At 44.6% G+C, this 22,544-nt stretch overlaps 1 protein-coding gene across 20 annotated transcripts in view; it reads right to left on the reverse strand.

Annotated features, from left to right (window-relative positions):
- Positions 1–22,544, reverse strand: part of Foxp1 (forkhead box P1) — a 600,509-nt gene that overhangs the window by 66,884 nt on the left and 511,081 nt on the right. For 12 of the 20 annotated variants that reach the window (XM_031382732.1, XM_031382726.1, XM_031382728.1 and 9 more), the window contains 4 exons: positions 21,127–21,264; positions 19,985–20,074; positions 14,545–14,701; positions 7,853–8,057 (listed from right to left, as the gene is read on the reverse strand). In XM_031382732.1, coding sequence (XP_031238592.1) covers positions 7,853–8,057; positions 14,545–14,701; positions 19,985–20,074; positions 21,127–21,264 — 590 coding nt within the window. The remainder of the gene's footprint in view (positions 1–7,852; positions 8,058–14,544; positions 14,702–19,984; positions 20,075–21,126; positions 21,265–22,544) is intronic. The other 8 variants (XM_031382736.1, XM_031382734.1, XM_031382746.1 and 5 more) reach the window with 3 other exon arrangements.

Consider the following 22,544-nt stretch of genomic DNA (forward strand, 5'->3'; position numbering starts at 1 on the left):
ACAGTCGAGGAAAAAAAAAATCTACAATCCTTTCCCTTATGGCATTCCAACATTCTCAAGTTTTTCTGCTCTACGCCCTCCCTGCATATGTAGGTGATGGGATGTGATGAGGTACCGGGCCATACTTCCCTGAAAGAATTTTCTCCCCTCCTTCTAAGGAGACCCCAAAGGATCACTTAGGAGCAATGAAACAAATAAATAAATCCCTGCAGCTCAGGGTGCAATGGCTGCCACACACACTGAAGCATGCTTGCCAGCCAGCAAGGTTACTACTGAGCCCAGAGGTGCTCCTATTTGACATAGGCAACAGTTCTGTCCCCAGTAGGTTACTTCCTCACTGGTGATGAGGATGGGAGCGAGCTTTCCAGCAAGATGATTGCCGCACACGTTGAGTGCCTACCCAGCTCTCCACGACCACTTGTCCTCCTGTCCTCTACCTTTATGAGACCAGAGCGCTCCTCACACTCTGAGGCACCTGTTCACTTCCCAGCCTCTCTACTCCCTTCTTTAAAACCCTACAGGCAAGTGAGGTGAGTGAGGTAGACAATGGATACCATGGAAGTTCTTGGAAGTCTTTCAAATTCTAGAAGTATAGGCAGACAGGCTGGGAAACAGACTACAGCCATTGGGGGTTCTAGCCTCCAAGTCTTGACCTCTGAATTTGACCAATCAAATGTCCAACTTGGAGTTACAGTAGTTCTGATGAGCTATCCCCCTGGGAACTAAGTACTTGAGGGTCAGCAAGACCTAGGGTCTAGTCTAGTCCCCTGGGTGGTCACTAGCTACTGATCTAACTTCTGCAAGTTTTAACTTCAGTTGCGGTCTAGGTGCAAAAATCTGTGCAAAGGAGACCAAAACCAAAAATACCGTGGAGGATTAAAAAGGAAAAATCAGGATCAAGACTACTGCTGAATCCACTGGGCACGGGGTTTCACACACATTTACAGGTACGCTTCATACCATCACCACCGCCTGGCATGTTCTGATTTCCCAAAGAACAGAAAGACAGAAAGCCCAAGAGAGGTTATGACACTTGGCTCTGACTACAGAGCCAAAAGATGGGCCTCAGCTCAAGGACAGGAAATGGGCAAAACTGAGCTTTCTAACGCCATGTCTACTAGCCTGTATAAGCGTGACAAGCCACTACCTCTGTGGACACACCTAGGATGCTAAGCTACTCATGGGAGTAAGTGTGACTCCCCTCCCAGCTCAATGCCTGGTAAAGCTGTTTTTTTTTTTCCTAATACCTGAATGGGCTTCTGTGACCAAGTTCTGAGGAATCTATGACAATGTCCATCCACATGCTCTGAGCCATCTGACTCCTAAGTTTCTCAAGTCAAGACACAAAAGAACTCCAGGTGAGCACATTTGAACAACCAGAGTATCTGTGTGACAATGCCAATTCACATACACCCTAAACAGACCAAAGGAACCCAAGTCCTTCAGAGAGGAGCCTGGAAAGCTCAACATTCAACAAAAACCTCTTCTGTCCTGAATCCCCAACTCCTGGCAACAAGCGAACCGCTGCAGGACCTGAGAAACAGCCTAATGGTTAAACAGACAGCTCCCCCTGCTTAAGAAATATCCCGCCTTTGCTTTGGTAAAGTGTCTTTGCTCTCCACGGGCCACAGGACTGAGGTTTACAATATTCATGCTTGCAGATTTGAGAAATATGAAAATATGCAAATGAGCACATCTCTATTCTAACAAACTATTTCCAGCATTGAGTAGGGGGCTGAATTCAGCTGGTGGCCCCCCAGTGTGCACCTATGTGGTCCTCCTTTTAAGTGTGTAACATGGCAGCTTGTAGGTGCAACAAGTGCAATGTTGGTATTTGATCCTGCAGCATCTTTCAGAAATGCTTTAATGGAAAGAATGATAAGGTCACAGAGTGAGTGGTACTTTAATTAAAAAGAAATATAAAACAACGTGATTTACAAGAAGCAAACAAAAAAAATTTCAGTGTGAAAGTATTATTCACAAAAGTGGAAAACTTGAATTTACTGCTGAAATTTCAGATTCACTGGACCCCTAAATGTCACTGCGAGAATATGCAAAGTTAAAGGTTCCTGAGCCCAGAACAGTTCTGAAAACAAACTTCTAGAATGTTAGTAATTCAGCCAAGGGCACCAACATTTCTTTATCAACCAAAATTTGTTTGTTACTTTTTTTCCCCCCTTGAAAGGGTAAGCAAAATCAAAACACCAGGGAAGCCCAGATTTTCAAGGTCCCTGATGTTCACAAGTATCAGGGACCACAAACACAAATGTCTCTGGGACACAGACAAATAGACAGCACTGCTGTCTACAAGGCCACAAGTCAAAAAGAGAAACTGAGAATCGGCTGGAGCAGTCCAAAGCTCGGGAGCGAAGCAGAAGCCAGCAGGGTTTATTTGAGGGTGGCTGCCAACTGGTGCAGCCTATGCCAGTAAGTGGGCATGAGAACACAGAGAGTAATCACAAGCCTGGACAGAGGGCAGGTTAGACCTCACAGCAAGGAGCTCCAGTATGGGTCACCTGTGTCTGAGAGCTTGGTGGCCTCGGAGCCAGCAGAGGCCACGCAACCACAGTGTTTACATAGCCAAGAGAACACTCTCTAACCCAAGGCTTTAAAGGGAGTCTTGCAACAAATGTTGAGCAGAGCTGTGACTTGGAGAAATACTTGTTATAAAACATTTGCTAATGGCTGAAGTCAAAAAGCTGAGGATGGTGGGGGTCGGGGTGGGGCACAACATTCCTAATTTGGACTGCAGAAAGAAGGCAGCTGACACAGAAGACCACATGATACATTCAGCCAGGACACACAAGATTTATACGGCGGGGCAGAAGCGAGGGGATGCCTGTAAAGGACACAGGCTTGCTTGCATCTGTCTGTCTGTAGTCCCTGCAGGGGATTTTTTTTTTATCCTCGTGTACTACTTCAGACCATAAGTGATTTATATCTTATGAATCTCACCTCCCTTCATCAAAGATAAAAAGACTTAGGAACTATTTGTGTTTATAGAAAAAAAATAGGAAACATATTTTCCTTTAAATGTTGCAATCTGCACACATTAATAGATGTTTGGCTGGACTTCGATTAAATTTAAATATTCTCTTAGGGACACTGGTTTTAAATTTCACTTAAGTACTCCTATACCAAATGGAAAAAAAATTTAAAGTCAGATTTGAATATGTATCTTGGCTATGGCACGACTGAGGCATACAACTATAGAGCTGTCTTATAATTTCTGAAACTCGGCTTCTTCATCTGTAAAATGGGCAACAGTTCCCACTGTGTTCCCAGTAGTCCCACGAATAAAAGGAGTCGTCACTGCACACACAGGAGTCTAGCGGCAACCAGCAACAAGAAGGGACTGATTTAATGTGCCTTCCCTTCCCTGGTGCACCATAATATAATGCGATATTTAGAATTTTAATTCAAGCAATTACTTAAGTAGTAATTGCTATTTGTATTTACATAGCTGCTTTGATCCAAGAAGCTCAAAGGGCTTACTAAATTTAGCATTTTAATAAACGTTTCATTTGCATTCTGTTGATTCTGTTTACCCACACCAAAACTTGAAATTTCCTGAAGGGAGACAGTCCACAAGTAAAGTGAACAAGGTGATGTCTTCATGCGCGCAGGCATCCCACATCTCGCTTCTGTCTAGCCACTCAGAGGTTCTGACTCCATGGCAGCAACACACGGGCAAGGAGGGGGCTCGAGCACACCTGCTCGTCTATCCTTCAGCTTCCGGCACGCTCAACTGGATCTCACCGTGCTCCTCCGAGGCACTGACGACAGGGGTGTTTATGGCACCAACGGCTTTATATATAATCAGCACAATAAACAGCATTAAACTGTCAGGAGGGACTCAAAGCGGGAGCGAGGAACCGGCACTGAATTCTAACGATGCTGACTGTCCACGTCCACAACAGGATCTTTAACAAGCCTTGATCTTAGTGTTGGCATCCGCCTCACAGATCACATGGGCTGCTCCTCCTCACAGGCTGCTGAATACTGATGGACATCTCCACCCAGCGCTACGGGGAAGTGGGTTTCTATTGGCAATCTTTACCAAAGTGTGTCTCTTCCCTTCTCTACACTCAAGGGTTTACCCTGAATGATTTAATTATAATTTTCCTTGTGTAAGACAAATTAAAGAGGGGAGTAGGAGTGTGGTGCCAAGCACATTATTTATCTCCTTAACAGATTGCAGCTCACCAAACCCCAGAGCTACTGCTGTGGCGGCTGCTCCCAGAAGCCGCAAAAAAAAAAAAAAAAAAAAAACATACGGGGCAACAGTGGGAAGACATGGAGACGAGTGAGCCAGGTAAGAGCCTTGCATGTCCCACAACTTTAAAAACAAAACAACAACAACAACAATAACAACAACAATAACAACAACATCTCTCCCTTTCTCCTTCCAACCAGTTTTCACACACGACACTGTGAGATCTTTTCAGGAAAAAAAAAAAAAAAAAACCCTGAAAGCTGCTAACTCAGGGTGGGGTTTGCCAGGCTAGATGACTGTGCACAGTGGCAAGGCCTCTTACTCCTTCCGTTATTGAGGATGGAGGGGAAAAAAAAGAGTGCTCCCTAGCAATCAAGGGGGAGCTCGGAAGGAGCCGTATTTCACAGATACCCAGGGGAGTGATGGATAAAGGGTTTTTGTGGCAGCAAGGAGAACTCCTGAGGTGTTTTCTCCCTGACAGCTCAGTGTGTGAGTGAGAAAATACTTCAGTAAGTGACAGCTCCCCCCCCCCCTTTACTCCTTCCCTTTGCTTCCCTTTTCTCCTCTGTAAAGGGGCTACCACCCAAGGGATTTTAAAATACACCATCATAAGGGGCTGAGGACCCGTGGGAGACCACTTGCCTAGCATATCCCCCAGCACTGCCAATAGACAGACAGACCGACATCCTGATAAGGTGAAAACACACTAGTGCTTAATTTTAAGTACCTGTATCTATATAAAACCAGCTAAAAGACTATTGATTGTCGAATGATCGATTCCATAAGCTTAAAGCTACTCAGCCAGCTTTAACCAAGGGTGCTAAAAATCAGTTCCCTCTCTGCTGAAAGAAAGTGAAGACTTTACCCCTGTGGCAAAGCTTCAGCTTAACATGAACAAGGCAGGCCCTGTGTTCGCCACAAACCAAAACGAGGTGTCTTCATTGGCATTCCCTCTGAATCCAGCCACCACGGGCAACACACCACATAATATAACGCGGGACAATAGAGAGAGTAACATCACAGGCTCTCCTAGCTGCCGCCTCTCTCTGCATGTGCAACCGAAACTCAGCCTGTTCGCACATCCAGATCCGGGCTGGTGGAAATCTCAATTCTCTTCTGATCCACAGTCTAATTTTAGCACGAGATTAAATGCAACATTTGTGCAGACAAATAAGGACCATAAAAAAAAAAAAAAAATCAAACAAACTTAGTCTCCGGGAATTGGACTGTGTCTTAGATCCACTCACTCACACTCAAATGTGCCTCAAGACATGAAAAGGGCTATCCTCCCCCCAACCCCCGCTCACTTCCTTGCAGTTCCATCACCAGACTGCAGCTATATAACCTTTTAGGATGAAACTGAGCACGGCGCATCTAAACAGGGAGAGTTTTCTGTGTCACAGAAAATCTGTGCAGTCTCCACAGCAGCCGACAAGATTGCAACAAATACCTTAAGTGCATCAGTCGGCATTTTTCAGTGCAGGGCCTCCTGCTCCGCCTACGGATAACGATGTAACTCAATCACTCTGCAGTAAATGGACAGCATCAACCTGGGGACAGGGAAAGCTGGGGACCACAAAGGGCAGCAGCCTAGACTCTGTTCTTTTAAGGTCATCTGAGGTTTGCTACTTAGAAATTAAAATAATAATAATAATAATAATAATAATAATAATAATAATAATAACAATAATAGTAATGATGATGATGATGATGAAGACATTATAATGGATTCCAAGGCAAGATGGAAGACTGGATTCCAAGTCCAGGTACCCTTCACCACTGGAAAGCTGTAAACACAGGAAGCAGTGTCTGGCCCAGGCTACAAACCCATCCTTCCTATTCACCATCCATCCATCCATCCTTCCATCCATCCCTCCCAGACCACTGACTTTCAAGCACCTTTTAGTTCTTCCTATGTCTACCAGAGACATTCCAAGGAGATCTCCCAAGGAGGCTTACAGTTATCCGTTATAACATGTGCTACCCTCATCTCTGAAAATCTCTGATGGTGTGTGTGTGTGTGTGTGTGTGTGTGTGTGTTGTGTGTATGCCACTCGGGAGGGATAAATTCTAAGACAGGAACACCATCCCATTGAGTCCCTATGAAGACCTAACAGCCCAAGACTACACATCCAGGCTATGTGTAACGTGTGCAAGCGCATGTGGTACCGTCACCTACTATTCCCGCAGACGTGGATGGGATGGTCACAACAACCCAATAGTAAAACTAAGCACAAGAAAAACATATCGCAACCAAGCTGACACATGATGTAGGAGATTGCTGCCAGTCTAACGTAGTGAAATACTTGTGTATGGAGAGGGGTTACGGGTAGGAGTAACATCCTGAACTAAGGATTCTACACCACAGGGCTGTGAGCGTGTAGACCGTTCACATTATCGCTGCCAAGGGTCATGCCCTGTAAATAACTGTGTGTGCTACACTTTTTATACAGCTGACAACACAATGAGTTCATTACATGACCACGGCTACAAACACTGGATTCGTGTCTCCATCTATGCAGCTACACTGATACGCTGTAAGTGACGGGGGTTTTCGTTTCTATTATGTTACCCAACCGGCCCTGTACAGGTGGTCACACCCCAAAACACTCCTGCACAATTGTGCAGAATTGCACAATATCTCAGACAGCATTTTCCAAATATCAACTTTTCATTTGGACTTACAAACAAAACACAGAATTTGCTTTCGCCTGATAGAAAGTATTCCGCTATGAGAAATTCTTGGTAAGCCTTCTTGCCCCCTGTGTCTGCAAGCTCTACATAGGAAATATATAGGAAAGAGTCCAAACAGAGTAAACAGGAAAGAAAACAGTAGTTCATTGGAGGAGCCTTACATATCCCATTTCTGAAGTAGACACTAGCAATACTGTTTCTGGGTGCACCGGAATGAACAAATGGCTTCATTTCCTTAGGACTTTAAGCTAACACAACGCAGTCCAAGATTCAGCTGTCATTCATCAAAAGCTCAGGGCATCGAAAATATAAAGCCTTAGCTTATAAACAGGAACATACCAGCTGGACAGCACTAACTCAGGGGCCATTAGGAGAAAGTGGGCTGCGGTCCGGCTCACCATCATTTAAATCTTTCCTTAGTGTCCTAGGCCGAAAGGCCTCAAGCTTCCTTAAGGGACACATGATGAATAACACCGGTTTCCCCGCCTTCAACGGGGAGCTGTGGAAATGTGGAAATTAGCATTAAGTGCTGTTTCCTCAAACCAAGACGTGAAATTGTCCGCAGCATACACCATTGTCGCCTTAGAAGGTGCTCAGCACCAAGCCGTTCGGTTGGCATGGAATGAGCTCCTGGCAGAGCACACAGTTGGCCTGGAAGCCTTGAGGGCCAACCCTTCCAATGAGGAACTACCAGACTTCTGCCAGGGCTCCTGAGCTGCGTGCACATCTCTAAGAAAGTGGTAACTCCATGTTGAAAAGGTGAAAATAATTAGAAGCTTCTCACCCAAACCGTAGCGAATATATTCCGAGGTAATTAACGCGCGCACCCAAGCCCCATGAGCACACTTAGGTTTCTCGGCGTCACAGAGTTGGGCGAGGCCGCCCCTTCCAGGTGGGAAGGCAGACAGTGCTGACCACAGGCAGGGGCGGGCATGCTCCTACCTTTCCCTTTTGGGAGTGTGGACCGAGAGTTGTCCATTGGTAGAGGCGTGTGGGTTCATGATTAGGGAGGTCTTGGAAGGTGCCGAGGACGAGACACATGTGCTGGCCAGGTCTAGGCTACTGTGGTTGCTGCCCGTGGTCTCCTCTGCAGTGTGGGCACTTGTCACTTCTTTCCAGAGCTGCTGCAGTTCCGTTGGAATCATGCCTGAAACAAACAAATTGGATAATCAAATCAATTAACAGCTAATTCCGTCCTCTTCAAACAGTAATTAAATCAGAGTCAGTAAACAAAGCCTAGTTGTGGGGGGCTTTGGGGTGTTCACAACTTTCTTCTCTGCCCCTCCCGGCTGAGGCAAATCCATCAGTGATACACGCATCCTCCCACTGAGGCCCCCCTCATCACACAGAGCAGCCACCTGGGAAAGGATGCAGAGCACAGCTCCTGTGCAACAGCATGGCTCCCTCCACCCAAAGGCTATGTCTCAGTTTTAGAAGGGGCGCAAAGATGTCCTTATTTCTAGGCACAAAGGAGGCCGCAAAATAAATTTGCTCAACCACAGTCTCGGGACAACACGAACCACAAAAAAATGAGTAATTTTTGCACTTAAGTCTTAAATGATGACAAATAGCTTTGTTATTAAATACAGTTTTTATTAATCACTTTTAGACGTAAATTATGAATTCATACCATCTCCCTGAAATGCTTTTCAACTTTTAACAGTCAAATTGATTATACTATGATTATTTCATTAACACACCTATCTTCCTCATTAATTTTGGTTTCTAGTACCACATGCTTAATTGATGGATGTGTCTACCCAAGACTGTGTAACTTTTTATACAAGTAACACTATTATTACTGTCACTTCTGGGATCAATGCTAATGAGCCATTGCAGGATAAAAATGGAAAGGAAAATAATCTAAGAGTAATAATAAAGTTCTCTTGTTTGTTTGGATGGGGTCAAAATGGACAGGGTTTTGTTTTTTTTTTAAAAAAAAAAAAATACTTGTTGACCCTTATTGTCTCTAAGATTCGATTTAATCAGTATGCTAACCTCAGCACTGCGGATCTTTGGATCTTTATCCTATCAGTGATTCAATGTATATTTTAGGGTACATGTGCCCAGAGGAGATAGGTTCTGAACTGCACCTAAGAACAGCAGAGGAGATAGCTTCCCTCTTAAGGAGGAACCTCACACCCTGTACACCACAAGGCAACTCCACCTCGGAACGGTATGTCTGGACTGCAGTTCATTGTCTCCATCAACTGGAACACAGCCCTCCTAGAAAGCTAGCCAGCTTCTCGTTAGATAGCAACAGCCGAAGCAGGCATGTTTCTTACCAAACTGAAACATACTGGATGGAAAAGAGAAGGCTGGTGCGCATTATATTCATTTGAAACACATAATAAAAAAAAAAAAAATGCCAAGGTCTAAATTTAATTTATTTTTGTCATTTAGAATACAATGGCTAGATAATCATCTCAACGTGATCAGCCAAACATCTTTACTTTGCTAAACTGTTAAAGATTTTAATTATGCTAGCATTGGAGAGCACTGGCCTAATGAGGCGACGGACTCCAGAGAATCCGAGTGGTTAAGAACTGTGAAATGAGTCTGATAGGATTTTTTTTATATTCACCGTGGATCGTTTGCATATCAAAGAGGAGTAAATTATTGCACAGCAGACCAATAACCTTCCCCGCCTTTCTAAGAGGAGCAGTAACAAAAACAGTTGGTCTCTCCGAGCAGTGCTCCGGGAAAATGTTCAAATGCTCAAGTATTTGCAATTAATATATATTATAAAGGAAGCTAAAAATAATACATTGAGTGGTCAGAGATCCTTCAAACGCATCCTCGACAGCTGAGTGGATTTCCTTCTCCCTTCATAAAAATCAAATGCCAATTATATTTTGATGGATTTTGTCCCAAATGAGCATTTAGTTATTAGGCATATTCAATTAATCCTTGTCCCCTGAAATCAAACCTTGAGGCAAATTAAACAAAGGGAAAGGTCACGCCACAATCCTGGGTCCGGTTGTGCTGCTGTGCTGCATCTGAGCTATTATTTTCAAACACCTTTCAAAGTGACGGGTAGGATGTGGTTAGAGCTAGCAGGTCTGCCACTGTGATCCACACATTGACAATTACCCGTAAACAGAGCTGACCCTCAGACCACGTTTTACTCAACTGAAACAACGGGGGACAGGCTGGCCTGTGCATGAGGGTGTATTGATATGAAACGCATATAAGTCAACACCTATTTGTATTTTCTAGTGAGTAAACACAGGGAGAGAAATAGCCACCTATTTTTCAACTCCAAGTAATTGATTTCTGGGTCAAATGCAAAGGAAAAAACTTGGGTCTACCGACAGAGGCCTTCATGCCTTTTCTCCTTCTGAGAAAAGCAAGCTTCTGAGGTTGTGCCAAAGGGACAGCACTTCCCTGGCCAATTAAGACCAAGACAAACGGGTTCACCACTTGTTATACCTGCGGTGAGGGCACTGGTAGAATTCTGATCTTCTTTTATTCCAACAGGTTGGCAAATTGGGTTCACCATCCACACAGGATCCACAGAAAGAGGATGAGAGAGTGACAACAGGTACTTTGGGGCCAGATGTCAATGTGATCATTAGGCTTGGAAGCATTCTCAATAGGTGGCAGGCAGGGGTGGTTGATTCAACTCCTCCTGGTTAACTTTCTCTTGTTAGGACTACTAGCCACCCCAGAATGCCTACACCCCATGGCCAAGTCCAGACAGACAGCAGCCAAGCTGCTCACCCATCAGACTACACGGATGCTCCACTTTCAGAAACCATGTGTTTCTTCCAGAATGGTACAGTAAGACTATCAAGTTAGACAAACCCATTAATTGGTATATAACCAAGTATGAGGGTTTATGCTTTAAAAAAAGTAAAGCATTGTAATAACAGAAATGGGACAGTTCTATGAAACTACAGGAATAAAGGACAATCAAATGATAAATAGAACTGGATGAGGACAAAGACGCTAGGTTCTCAACCTGCGGGTCATAACCCCTGGGGTGTCAAACAACTCCTTTTACAGGGGTAGCCTAAGACAAGCTGCATGTCAGCTATTTATGTTATGGTTCATAATGCTATCAAAATTATAGTTATGAAATAGCAACAAAATAATTTTATGGCTGGGGCTTACCACAACATGAGGAACTGTATTAAGGGGTTACAGTATTAGGAAGGTTGAGAACAACTACTCTGGAATAATCTGAAAAGAAAACATTCGACCATAAAATCTCCAGGGAGAGAAAGCATTTAAAATACCATTCACTCTGCCTATACTTTTGGATTTACACACAAGTTTAAAGTAACTTAGCAAGGCTGTGAAAGAACTGCAGAAGAATCCTGATGGTTTTATTACAGAGTCAGCATCACCAGCACTTTCAAACACCTAACCCTTAGACCTCACTACATTCCTTTTTTTTCCCCTTCTTCTTTTTTCCCTCCCAGGACAGCCTGCCCCTTCATTATAAAAGAAAATGCAGGCACAGGTTTAAAAAATGTATGTTGTGGGGACAGTTGACAGATTACTGGTCGTGGAACTCAATTTTACAACCCCAGGTAGCACTGGCTCTAAGACAAACAGTTGATCAACCTTTTTTTGTCCTTGTACATCCGTACCCAGGTGACCATGTTCAAGCAAGCAGAAAGTTGATTTAAACCTCATAATGACATCAGTTTTAAGCCATCATCTCTCGGATAAAAAAGAATTGTGTGGTAGCTCAACGTGACTGAATGCTCTCCGGTCACTTTGCAGAGGAGACCGGGGACCAAAGGGAGCTCCTGCTTTACAAAAGACAGCAATGACTGTGGTCCACTTTACACCCAGCGTCTAATGCCAAGCAATGCAGACGTCACACCCATGCCATCTTGGGTGTACAGACAGACACCCCTTAGTCTTTTACAGATGCTTCGTCCTAATGTTGCAGGTGCTGATAGCTGTAGCACATCAATCAGTGCCACGGCTAGTGAACTGCCTGTGGTGTCTCCGATGTGTTGCTGTGGAGATCACGCGGCACGCAGCACCATGTTCACGTCTTTCACATTACACAAGCGCTTGTCTTGCCACTGCCGATTTGCCCTCCTTTGGACAGTTTAACTGATGTACTGTAACAATGAACCTCAAGTGAGCAAACTTAATAGTATAGGAGCGGTGGGAAAAGATGAGAGCGAGCAAGCGAGTGAGTGAGTGAGCGAGCAAGGCTTGAGTCTGGTGGGTGTGGCAGAACAGCCTGCTATGCTTCCAACAATAAACCGTGGGGTGTAATTAATGCAGGTTATAACATTATGGAAGCACAGAAATGCATTAGCCAGCGTGTCCTTCCTTTGCCCTGCGCTCAGTTCCCACTCCTGCCCATTGGATGGCAATGGAAGTGATGCCTCTCAGATACCAAACAGCTCAGCAGACAGAGCAAGAGCAGGTGGGAGGGCAGGAGGAAGTGAAAGGAGGAAAGAGCCACAGCCTGAGCATTAAAAGCAAAGAAAACAACAACAAAACCCATAAGGGACAGATGTTGGGTGTGGCTGACTCAGGAGACAAAACCTAAACAGACACGCCCCACTGGCTCCATGTAACACCAAAAACTTCGGGACAAATGACTACCTCTTCAGCAGCACAAAAGGGACCCATTATTCTCACTCTAATCCAGGAGGCAACTGAAACCAACACTTAGGAAGCTGTGGCTACCATCCATCCAGTGGCAACTACACAGAACCGCTCGCTACAGCAGGAAGGACCGCAGGCCGTGGACTCTGCAGTACCACACGTGGTCATTTTTGTGTATCCGTAGGATCCCATTGTGGACACCAGAGTACATGGATGCTCAAATCTATCATATAGAAAGGTATGGCATAGACTGGATGGTGTGGTACACATCTAAAAATCTCAGCCGTTCTTCAGGGGACTGAGATAGGAGTTGGAAGCCAGCCTTGGGTTACAAAGTGAGAGAGTCTGGCCAGAAAGAAAGAAAGAGAGGCAAAGAGGAAGAAAGGGAGAAAGAAAGGAAAGGAAAAGAGAGGAGAGGATGGCATGATATTTGAAAGAACCCATAAGTTTAAATTTAAAGAAGCCCTACCTGACTTACAGCACTTAATACTATGTGAGTACTTTAAACCATTGCTATGTAGTACTGTTGGCGGAATAACAAGAAAAATCACATGTACATGCCCTGCACAGGTATTAGTGTTGCTCCTTTCTTTCTTTCCATGTGTACTGGGTAGTCTGAGAATGTGCACTGTGCAGGCATGGACAGGGACAAGGCCTTTAAACAGTCATGGTACACCTACATCCTCCCTCTGGCTTCCTGTTTTATAAACCAGAGCTGGTTACACACACAATGCCTCCCAAGAACACCTACAGATTCCGTCAGCCTGGAATGGCAGCAGCTTTTCAAGATATCTTCTATCAATACTTTGCAGGGCTGGTTAAACGTACTGACTGCTCTCCAGGAGAATTCAGGTTGGATTCCCAGTACCCATAAGGCAGCTCACAACCATCTATAACTACAGTTCCAGAGAATCTGATGACCTCTTCTGGCCTCCACGGGTACTGCATGCACATGGTGCATAGACAGATAGGCATGCAAAATACCCATACCATAAATAAATAATTAAAGAAAGAACAACAACAACAAACCATACCAAAACTCTTTGATACTTTTCAAAGAATCAAAGTTTTAAAAAGCACTAACTGGAAATGAATGGCCAATGAGCTCACAATCAGCAGAAAACAAAGATAAAATGAAAGAAACAAAAAATTATCCCACTGATTTTTAGAATTCAAATTTTTAACAGCCACGGTGGAAATAAAATTGATAGTGTGCCTGAATATTAAAAAATAATACTTAGAACACTGAAGAAATAGCTCACCAGGTGAGAGCAAATGGCTGCTGTTCCAGAGGGTTCAATTCCTAGCACCCACATTACAGATTACAACTATCTGTAACTCCAGACCCAGGGGATCTGGCACATTCTTCCTGCCTCTACAGGCATCAGGCACACACGTGTAGGCAAAACACCCATACAAATAAAAACACAATAATGAAGTTTTTAAATGGTGTTTCTACAAAACATTACTCATATTTAAATGAGGAGCTGAGCATCATGACACACACCCACATACACACCACACCACTACTCAGGAGGTGGAGGCAGGAGGATTTTAAGTTCCAGGTTAGCCTGAGCTATGTCAGAGACCCCATCAGAGAGGGAGAGAAGGAGAGGGAGAGGAGGGAGAAAGAGATGGGGTGTGTTGAAGAGGCAGAGAGGAAGAAGGAAAGAAGAAAAGAACTCATGTTGTAAAACATACTTTAATGTGATTACATAGTATGTTTCGAGAACATTCGGAACTGAACTGCCAAAGTACTGCAACATAATGTTCAGTGAATGTGTGGAACATTTGATTTCCTTTCCCCAACACTGCAGCAGGGCCCCTGTGAGCATTCAGGTCCCCAACTCTTCCTGACACCTACAGGCTCTGTAAGGGCACATCTGCTTTGCTGTTTGTTGGCTAATGTCTCTCTGTGCTGTGTTTCAGGTTGGTAAATCCCTGCATCTCGAGCAGGTAGAGATCAAGAGACACCGCATCCCCTCCCCTCCGCCAGCCCCTCTCCACTGAGCTGCCTCCCTGGCGTGTAATCTCCGGCAATGGATGCTTACCTTGAGCGAGGGGTTGGAGGGGAAGGGCAGGCTGCCCGGGCTGAATTGTTAGAAGGCCTTGGCGCTGGAGAGACAGGAGGTGCTGCTGCTGCAGCTGCTGCATCTGGAGAAGCTGCTGCTGGAAAGCCAACTGCTGAGTAGCCACCTGCTGCTGCTGCTGCAAGAAACAGTGAGGGGCAGGAATGAGCCAGGCCATCCCGGGGAGGGCCAGAATGTTGAGTGTGAGCACTTTAAAACCTCAGCTTGGTGGAGGGCTCAGTGTCAAGGTTTAAAAGGGACATAGTACCATGTCTGAAGGCAAGGGTGTGTGGGGGGGTCGGTCTGTCTTAACTCTTCTGCTTGACACCCTCAGCATAAAAGGATTCTCCTGACAAGACTGCTTTCCTGACAACAGGGAAATGTGTGAGTTCTAGAGCCAAGCCATGAACTTTTGAGACTCTGAAATCTGAAACTATTCACACTAGAAAGGAGACCACATCCTTCTAGTCTGGAGGGATTTGAACCCCGAACCCTTGAGGTGTGAAAGAACAAGGTGCCCCCCCTCTCCCTGCCTGCATTAGTAACTACTGCTTACTACTTTGACATAAATAAATGAGAAAAAAATCAGACCTTTGAAGAAGAAAAACTTCATCTAATATTGTTAATTAGCCATGACAAACGATGAAATAACATTGTAAATCTTTCACAGAAACAGCCACTAGATTTTAATTACGCACATTCATAATTTAGCAAACAACATCATACTCCACCATGAGTGTTTAATGTGAACAGGCGCTCCGAGCTTTGGATCCTTAAGTTGGCTTGAGTTTCAACCTCAGGTTGTCCCGTGTCCCCCGCCCGCTTTGTTCTTGGAAAGGAGGGGCTTTATGATATGATAAATATCTCTGTTGACTGCACAATGACAGGAGGAAAACTTTTGTTGTGTAAAACATCAATACATCATTCCTGTGTTTAGCAGGCTTTGCCCCAGCCAAAAAAAATTAATGTAGATTTCCTCAGTAATTATCTGAGTGATAGAAAGATAATACGGTGCAGGAATACAATAAATAGAAGGAAATTATCTAATATCCTTAATCTGCTAGGAATCATATCGAGGTGGAGGTCTTGGCTAAGTTATGGCTAACAATTAGAAAGAAAAAATTAACCCTTTCCTAGCTGAATCCCCCCCACACACACACACACAAATCTTTAAGGAACACACAAGAGCTCTGAATTCTGAATATTATTCCTTAGGTCAGGGATGTCTTAGCAAGGAGATGATGACCCAGTGTTCTCAGAGCCTGCTTGCTCTGCTTAATAACAACACTTTACAAACAACTGCATTCACTTAACCTAACACATGACCTTGATCTGATATGGCCATAAAATGGTGTGTGCACCAAGACCTTCTGATGCAAAGTTCAAAGGAAGAGAAAAATGGTCGTTTCCTTTTGGCCTCTGTGTAGTTTATTTTACAGGAAAAAAAAAAAAAGCCATCATCCTCATATTAGCAACCAATCTCATACTTAACCACCACGCCACTGAGAGAGTTGAGTTTTACTCCAAAAAAAAAAAGAAAAGAAAAGAAAAAACAAATTCTATACCACAGACAACAAACATTTAAATAAATTTAAATGAAAAGCCAGTACTTTCATTTTAAGAACAGCATGCAGAAAATGATCCAATTGTTCTCACCCCTTCCAAGGTTACCACATTAATGTGAAACCCAGTGATGGTTATATTCGTGTCAAAAGGATTTTTTCACTTCTTCAACAGATATTAACTCATGACATTAAAGAAGAGGGACACTGACACAGTCAAAGACTGGGGAATTAGCCACTGTTGAGGTCAGACATAAAGGGGGACGGAGGCTGGGGAGGGTGCTTCCTGTCTTACTGTAAGTGAGTGTTTAAAAACTGAGTATTTATATAAAATGACTGTTGCCGTTTTTTTCTGTTGTCTGTGGCCATCCCTAGGAAAGTGCCCATGAAAGCTGTCCACGTTTGAAAAGCCAGGATATAAAAGTATACAAGGCCCATTGTCCAAAGAAGAATTTAAAAGCAACACTGGTTGCCAAACTGTGCTCCCCACCCAGTTACCAAACACAGGATACGAGTCCGTTTGTTTACCTCTCACAGTTGAATGCATACAAAAAAGGTCTCTGCACAGTCCCTGACAGGTCAGCAGTCAGTGTTAAAATGCTCAAATGCTCTGATAAACCTTTCGTTTCTCGTCCCCTCCCTAGAGCTACAGTCAAAGGTCTGTTTTCCTTTCTTTGGCTACTCCCTACTGCCTAACATAAACTGTCATAACTGCCCAGGACAAACGGCCCTTTTTAAACAATCAGTTCTGCCACCTCATCACACAGGATGGCACTCCCCCTCCCCCACGACACACACACACACACACACACACACACACACACACACACACACACACGCACACACATGGCTTGATTTTAAAATGAATTCTGCCATGTACTTTTCCTACCACCCTGAGTCCAGGATCCAGGAGTTGTCTCTTCCATAGTGTACACCTCTGATACCATCAGCAAACACCTATCTCCAAAGGAACATCTTGGGCCTGGTTCAGTGTGACTTCCAACTTCCTAAGGAGGTAGCGTATACAACTTTAAGAAAAAGTATATGTGTTGTGCTCTGGCTATGGGACATAACCCCAAAAGGGGGGGGGGGGAGCGGGCAAGACAGGAGAGGAGGTACCTGACTGTAGAGAACCATGAGCGGCTAATGACAGCTCATTTGGTAAAGGAATAAGGCACTTGCTCATCTACAGATGTCTATGTTCAAACCCTGTCAAAATGATCACCACCAGGCCATACCACACAGCTGCTACCAAGTGACTCTTTCACTATAGCACAGAAGGACCATCGGCTGCATGATGATTATGGGACAGGAGCCCTTGACATCTCAGAGAAGCAGGGTCTCCCAACTACTAGTGTCATAGTCCAGGGCAACGTGAACACACAGGGAAACCCAAGGACTCTGACTCCACTTGTCTGCCTTCCTCTAGGTGTGTTAAGGTCACGTGTTTCCTGGGTCACCAAACCATGGGCCACAGCAAGCCCAGTGTCTTCAAGATGAAAAAAACAAAAGCAAAACAACTACAAAAAAGAACCCACTGCAATGCTTCCCTCTCTGCCCATGGACACAACACTGTCAGCTAGCCAGCACTCTCTGCTCAAGCTCAGATGTCAGTCTTGTATTTGTTTCCCCTTCCCGACAACAGCACTTTGGGAACTCTTCTGCTGGGGGACTTCCCCCGCTCCATGTCTTTCTGGAGCCCTCAGAGCTCAGTCTGAACTTTCATGTCTTCCCAGCACGCGGATGTGCTTTCCAAACTCTGTCTACAAGACCAAATAAGAGGTTAATCATCAGTGGCGATGGGAAGGAAGAACGCAGCCCCTGGTAACTGATAAGAGTGGCCCTGGCAGCCCTTTTTAGTGTGTCTTCAAATGGAGAGTTAAAGATCTTTAAAAAACTAAATTTTGATGCCTTTGAAAAGAAAGAAGCACAAAATAACAACAGGGGGTTATTGCCTGCAAGCCACGGGGGAGAAACTCCATAATTCTTCTTCTCCCTTTTGAAGGCTGTGAGAAATCTGATTCAAAAAAGCAACAGCAGACGGGGAAACCTCTTGAGGCTGCAACCATTTCCTGTGATCATGCATAATGTGCTTCAAAAGTGGGTTTTTACCAATTCTGTTGATCAATTGCGCCTCCTTCCTAGCCCTTCTTTTTTCTGCTGTGTTTACATCTGATGTGACTCAGTGACAAGCACTGTCTGAGACTGTGAAACAGGCCTGTCATGTTGATTTATGGGCGCATCAAACCCCAACTTGTCCAAACTGAAGCTCGCAGTTCATTAATTAGAGAGTTGTGACTTTGAAGTCAGCTTTCAGACTGTGGTTTTTAACATTTGGCTTAATTTATATGCTCTTGAATGTGGATCTCTAAGGGAAAAAACTGAAATTCCCTCCTTGTCTTTGAACTTCTTTTGACCGCACAATAATCATTTCTTTGTCCAGAGTGATGCCTGCAATCCCAGAGTCATTAAGGCGCATTGAACTGCCACTGATGAGTAAGCCCGGCTGAATTAGAAAAACAGCCAGGAAAACAAAGCTGAGAGCCTTGTGCGGGGTGATATCTCACAATTACATGCCTTCCCTCCCCGTGCCATTTCCATTTTAATTACTGTTAGTCCTTTAGATTTACATTTTAGACACTTTTTAATCTGCTCCCTTTTTTATTAGAGCAGCGCCCAGTAGCGAGCCACAGTCCTTAAGGTTGTGTCAGCATTTTCATTAATATGCCTCCTCCCCTTTACCCCAAAACTGCCCCTGCTCCGCAGGGGGTTTACAAGCAACCTGCTAAACAGGACTCCCGGGTGGGGAAACTTGGCAGAGCATAGAAAGCTAAAGGGAGGGGCCGGCATGGGGAGAGAAACCTGGGTGACTCCCATGTGTAAAAACCAGCATCCATCCTTCTGTGAGGGACCAGGGATGTGGAGACAGTCACCTGGCAAGACTTCCTCCACAGAGCAAAAGTGGCTGTGCAGGGCTACCAGAGAAGCCAAGAAAAGAGGACAGGATGCTATCCACAGAATAGCCTATTTTGTGGTCGCAAAGGAGGGATGATACTTAAGCCAAAGCTCTGGACCACTGTGTAAATGTAGAGGGCTGGGAGGATATCCTACTACCTAGGCTCTCAGAAGTAACAGCAACCCCCAGACTCATGGCAACATACAGAAGGTGAGGTGGAGACCCCTGGGTCTACAAGGGTCACCTGCATGGGGAGAGCAGCCCAATGCAGTACAAAGAACAAGGACATAGGAGTAAATACCGTGTCGGGAGTGTGGGTTTGCAGTCCTTGTTTAGTTTAGTTTTGCTAAGTACAGATGAGTTCCCCTGACTTTAACTCATGCACATGCCTTAGGCAATTAGGACACACTCAACATGCAAGAGGCTAAATGAAGATAGCGGTATTTAATCGTGTTCTAAACGACTTGTTTGCTTGTCTAACCTCACAAGAAGGTAGCTGGCCAATGGAGAAGGCCATTGCCACCTTCCCAAATGCTTGGGTTCATAAGGCAAACAAACAAACAAACAAACAAAAATTAAATGATGAAAAACATTAAGTGGGCATTCCTTTTTCAATTTTGTCCCTCCCCAGCCAGGCTATATGCTGGTCCTCATGTGTATCCAAGGAGCTCAGCAGACTGCTCAGGGTGCTGTCCCCGCAGAAGAGGTACACCATCGTGGTTAATGTAAAGTAAGGAATCGAAAAATCTTAGCACCAACAGGACAATAACTCTCAGTCTGCAAACTGAGAACCGATAGAGTCAGCTGAGTTGGGCAATTATTTAAAAGATGAATGACAGTTTAATAGCCACTAGATAGTCCCCCGAGGTCTGTGGTCTGAAAGTAAAATATGCTTCATCCGTACCTCCTTCGGCTGTTTTCCAGCATGTTGCTGTTGGAGAAGTTGAAGCTGCAACTGTTCCTGTTGTTTTTTATAAAATTCTTGAAGCTGCTGCTACAGGAGAGAGAGGAGGGGACGGTAAGTAACGGGAGACCGTGACCCACGGTCCCTCTCCATGCCACTCGCAACTGTGATATGAAAAATAGCATCCTTTTTATCTGGAATGGCCTGACCTTTTACTTTGAAACCCGACAATAAATTCCACGCGCACTGACTATTCTTGGCATTAAGGTCTGAGAAGTAATCTTAAAGATGAACCGATGAAAAACATACCATTTTCTACACAAATTAATTAAAATAAAGCAAGGGATGACCTTTGATTGTACAACAAAGCTGAGATGCCCTTGTGGGGTCTGCTCAGTCTCTAGCTCCGGCTTTCTGAATTATAGGAGGTGGGGCAAGGAAGGTCCCATACTTGGATGCTTCAACAGGGTTGGGGACGCCCTCTGAGTACTAGCCTCGTCGTTACATGGTACTGACTTCTTTCCCTGTAGCATCTATCTGTTGGGTTTAGGTTTTTTCCTCAGTCTGGGTCTTGTGTCCCCTGAGACACAAAGATAGCCACAAGTCTATCTGAACATCAGCATGTGTGGAGAAAGTAAACTCTGCCTTTGAAATTAATGAACTCCAAAATGCTTCTTTCCATGTCTAAGAACAACAACAACAACAGAAATCTTTAAAGGTAAGCTTTGGGGTTGAACCAGGGACTTCAACAGCTGTCTACATAAACTTGCTTCCAATGTGCACCTCATGTCGCTTTGGTTCGTGCCATTTAGAAGTCTCTTGGCTTACCAAATAAAAGGCTGAAAAGCCCTCTAAGCCTGAAAGATCTTTTTCTCCTAAGTCTCATTACAGCCCTAATCTCAGTCCATGGGGCAGTCTCCAGGCCAGAGCCCCGGACATGTGCCATCAATCCAAGTCCTCTGAGGGCGCGGAGGTCATGTTCGTCACCCAGGAACCAAGTGGGATTCTGTCCCGCTTGGCCCACCATGTTCATTCTTCAACAGGGAAAGCAACTGGATGGGTGGAGGGGAACTGGATGGGTGGAGGGGAACTGGGAACCGAGTTGTGGGAGGGTCTGGGTGGGCAGGGAAGGAGACAATTACCTGTTGAAGCATGAGGGCCTGCTGCTGCTGGAGGAGAACCTGGAGCTGCTGGGGGCTCAGCACTTGCTGCTGGAGGATCTGCTGCATTTGTTGAGGAGTGATAACCTGAGGTGTCATCATAGCCACTGACACGGGAACCTAGAACAGTAACGAAGTGTCAGTAGGAAGCGAGGAAGCCACATAGCCACAGCCTCACAGGTTCAGCCTTCTTCAAGAACTGACTAATTTCCCATGTATGTATGGCAAAGGGATACAAGCACAGATCCTAGGCATAACCCTAGTGCAATCATCAGTATCAATTTTATAGTGAGGTTGTTCCCAGGTGGCCAATGCAGGGCATCATGGATGGTGGGCCAGTCAAGAAATGTCAAAGAAAACCCTGCAGCCAGGGTGGGTTCTGGCCAGCCTTACAAGCAGAGTAGGGCACACGCCTTAACAAGTGTTACCAGGTTTGGGGACAGATCCATCCTGGTTCTTATTAACATCAGACCTCTAGTCAAAAGGAGCTGTTAAGAAGTTCACCTAACAACTTCATTTTTTTTTTTAAAGGGGGAGTAATTAAGGAGGAACAAGCAGCTCTGTAGTCCCAGCTAGCATGGCCCACTTCACCTGTGGACAGTGATTTTTCAGGATCATCAAGGATGCCCAGCTTTGCTGGTGGCAGAACCTTGGACACACCTTCTGAACTTAAACCACCTGACACTTCCTGGGACGCCTTTTACCCTTCCTTATTCACCGAGCACACAGATGTCTCAATTCTTTCCTATTAAGTGTGATACCAGTAAAAGCCGCTTTCCATGACATTTCAGTGACAAACAGCTACAGTGATGAACTTGATAGCATTTCGTATTTGCAACTGTTAACACGTTTCTGCACGGGCATCGTTGCAAGGAACCTGCACACTGTATCTGAAAGGATGATGTCTTGTTCAGATAAAACTCTGACATTAAAATGACAGCCTGTCTTGGCCAAGGTTACACAAATTGTATTCAAGCGGATACCTAATGACAACGCTACGGAGTCTGCGAGCTTCCTAGAATGTAATTTAGCTATTCAAAATAATCACCGCGCTTGTGTTTAATTTCCAGACTACATGAGAACCATTTTGTCAGCCCCTGTACTCCAAAAGATGCTTCAGGAAAAATCACCCCCCCCATAAAAAAGATAAGAAAAGAAAAAAAAAAGAAAGAAAATCGCATACATACAATAAAAGAAAGACAAGAGTCGAGTGTCCTAAGAGTAATATTTAGGCATCTTACTTTTCTTTGGTTTTGAAGCAAATATACCAGCAAGAAGCCAGAAGCTGTAAAGGATATACATTGTTAAAAAGGGTCTGCTGTCATCTCGTGTATTACAATAAAAGGTAATAACATGTTTTGCACTTTGCCTGTGCGCCATTTTTTTTTTTTTTTTTTTTT

This window comes from Mastomys coucha, unplaced genomic scaffold (assembly GCF_008632895.1).
Source record: "Mastomys coucha isolate ucsf_1 unplaced genomic scaffold, UCSF_Mcou_1 pScaffold20, whole genome shotgun sequence".
NCBI classification, from domain to species: domain Eukaryota; kingdom Metazoa; phylum Chordata; class Mammalia; order Rodentia; family Muridae; genus Mastomys; species Mastomys coucha.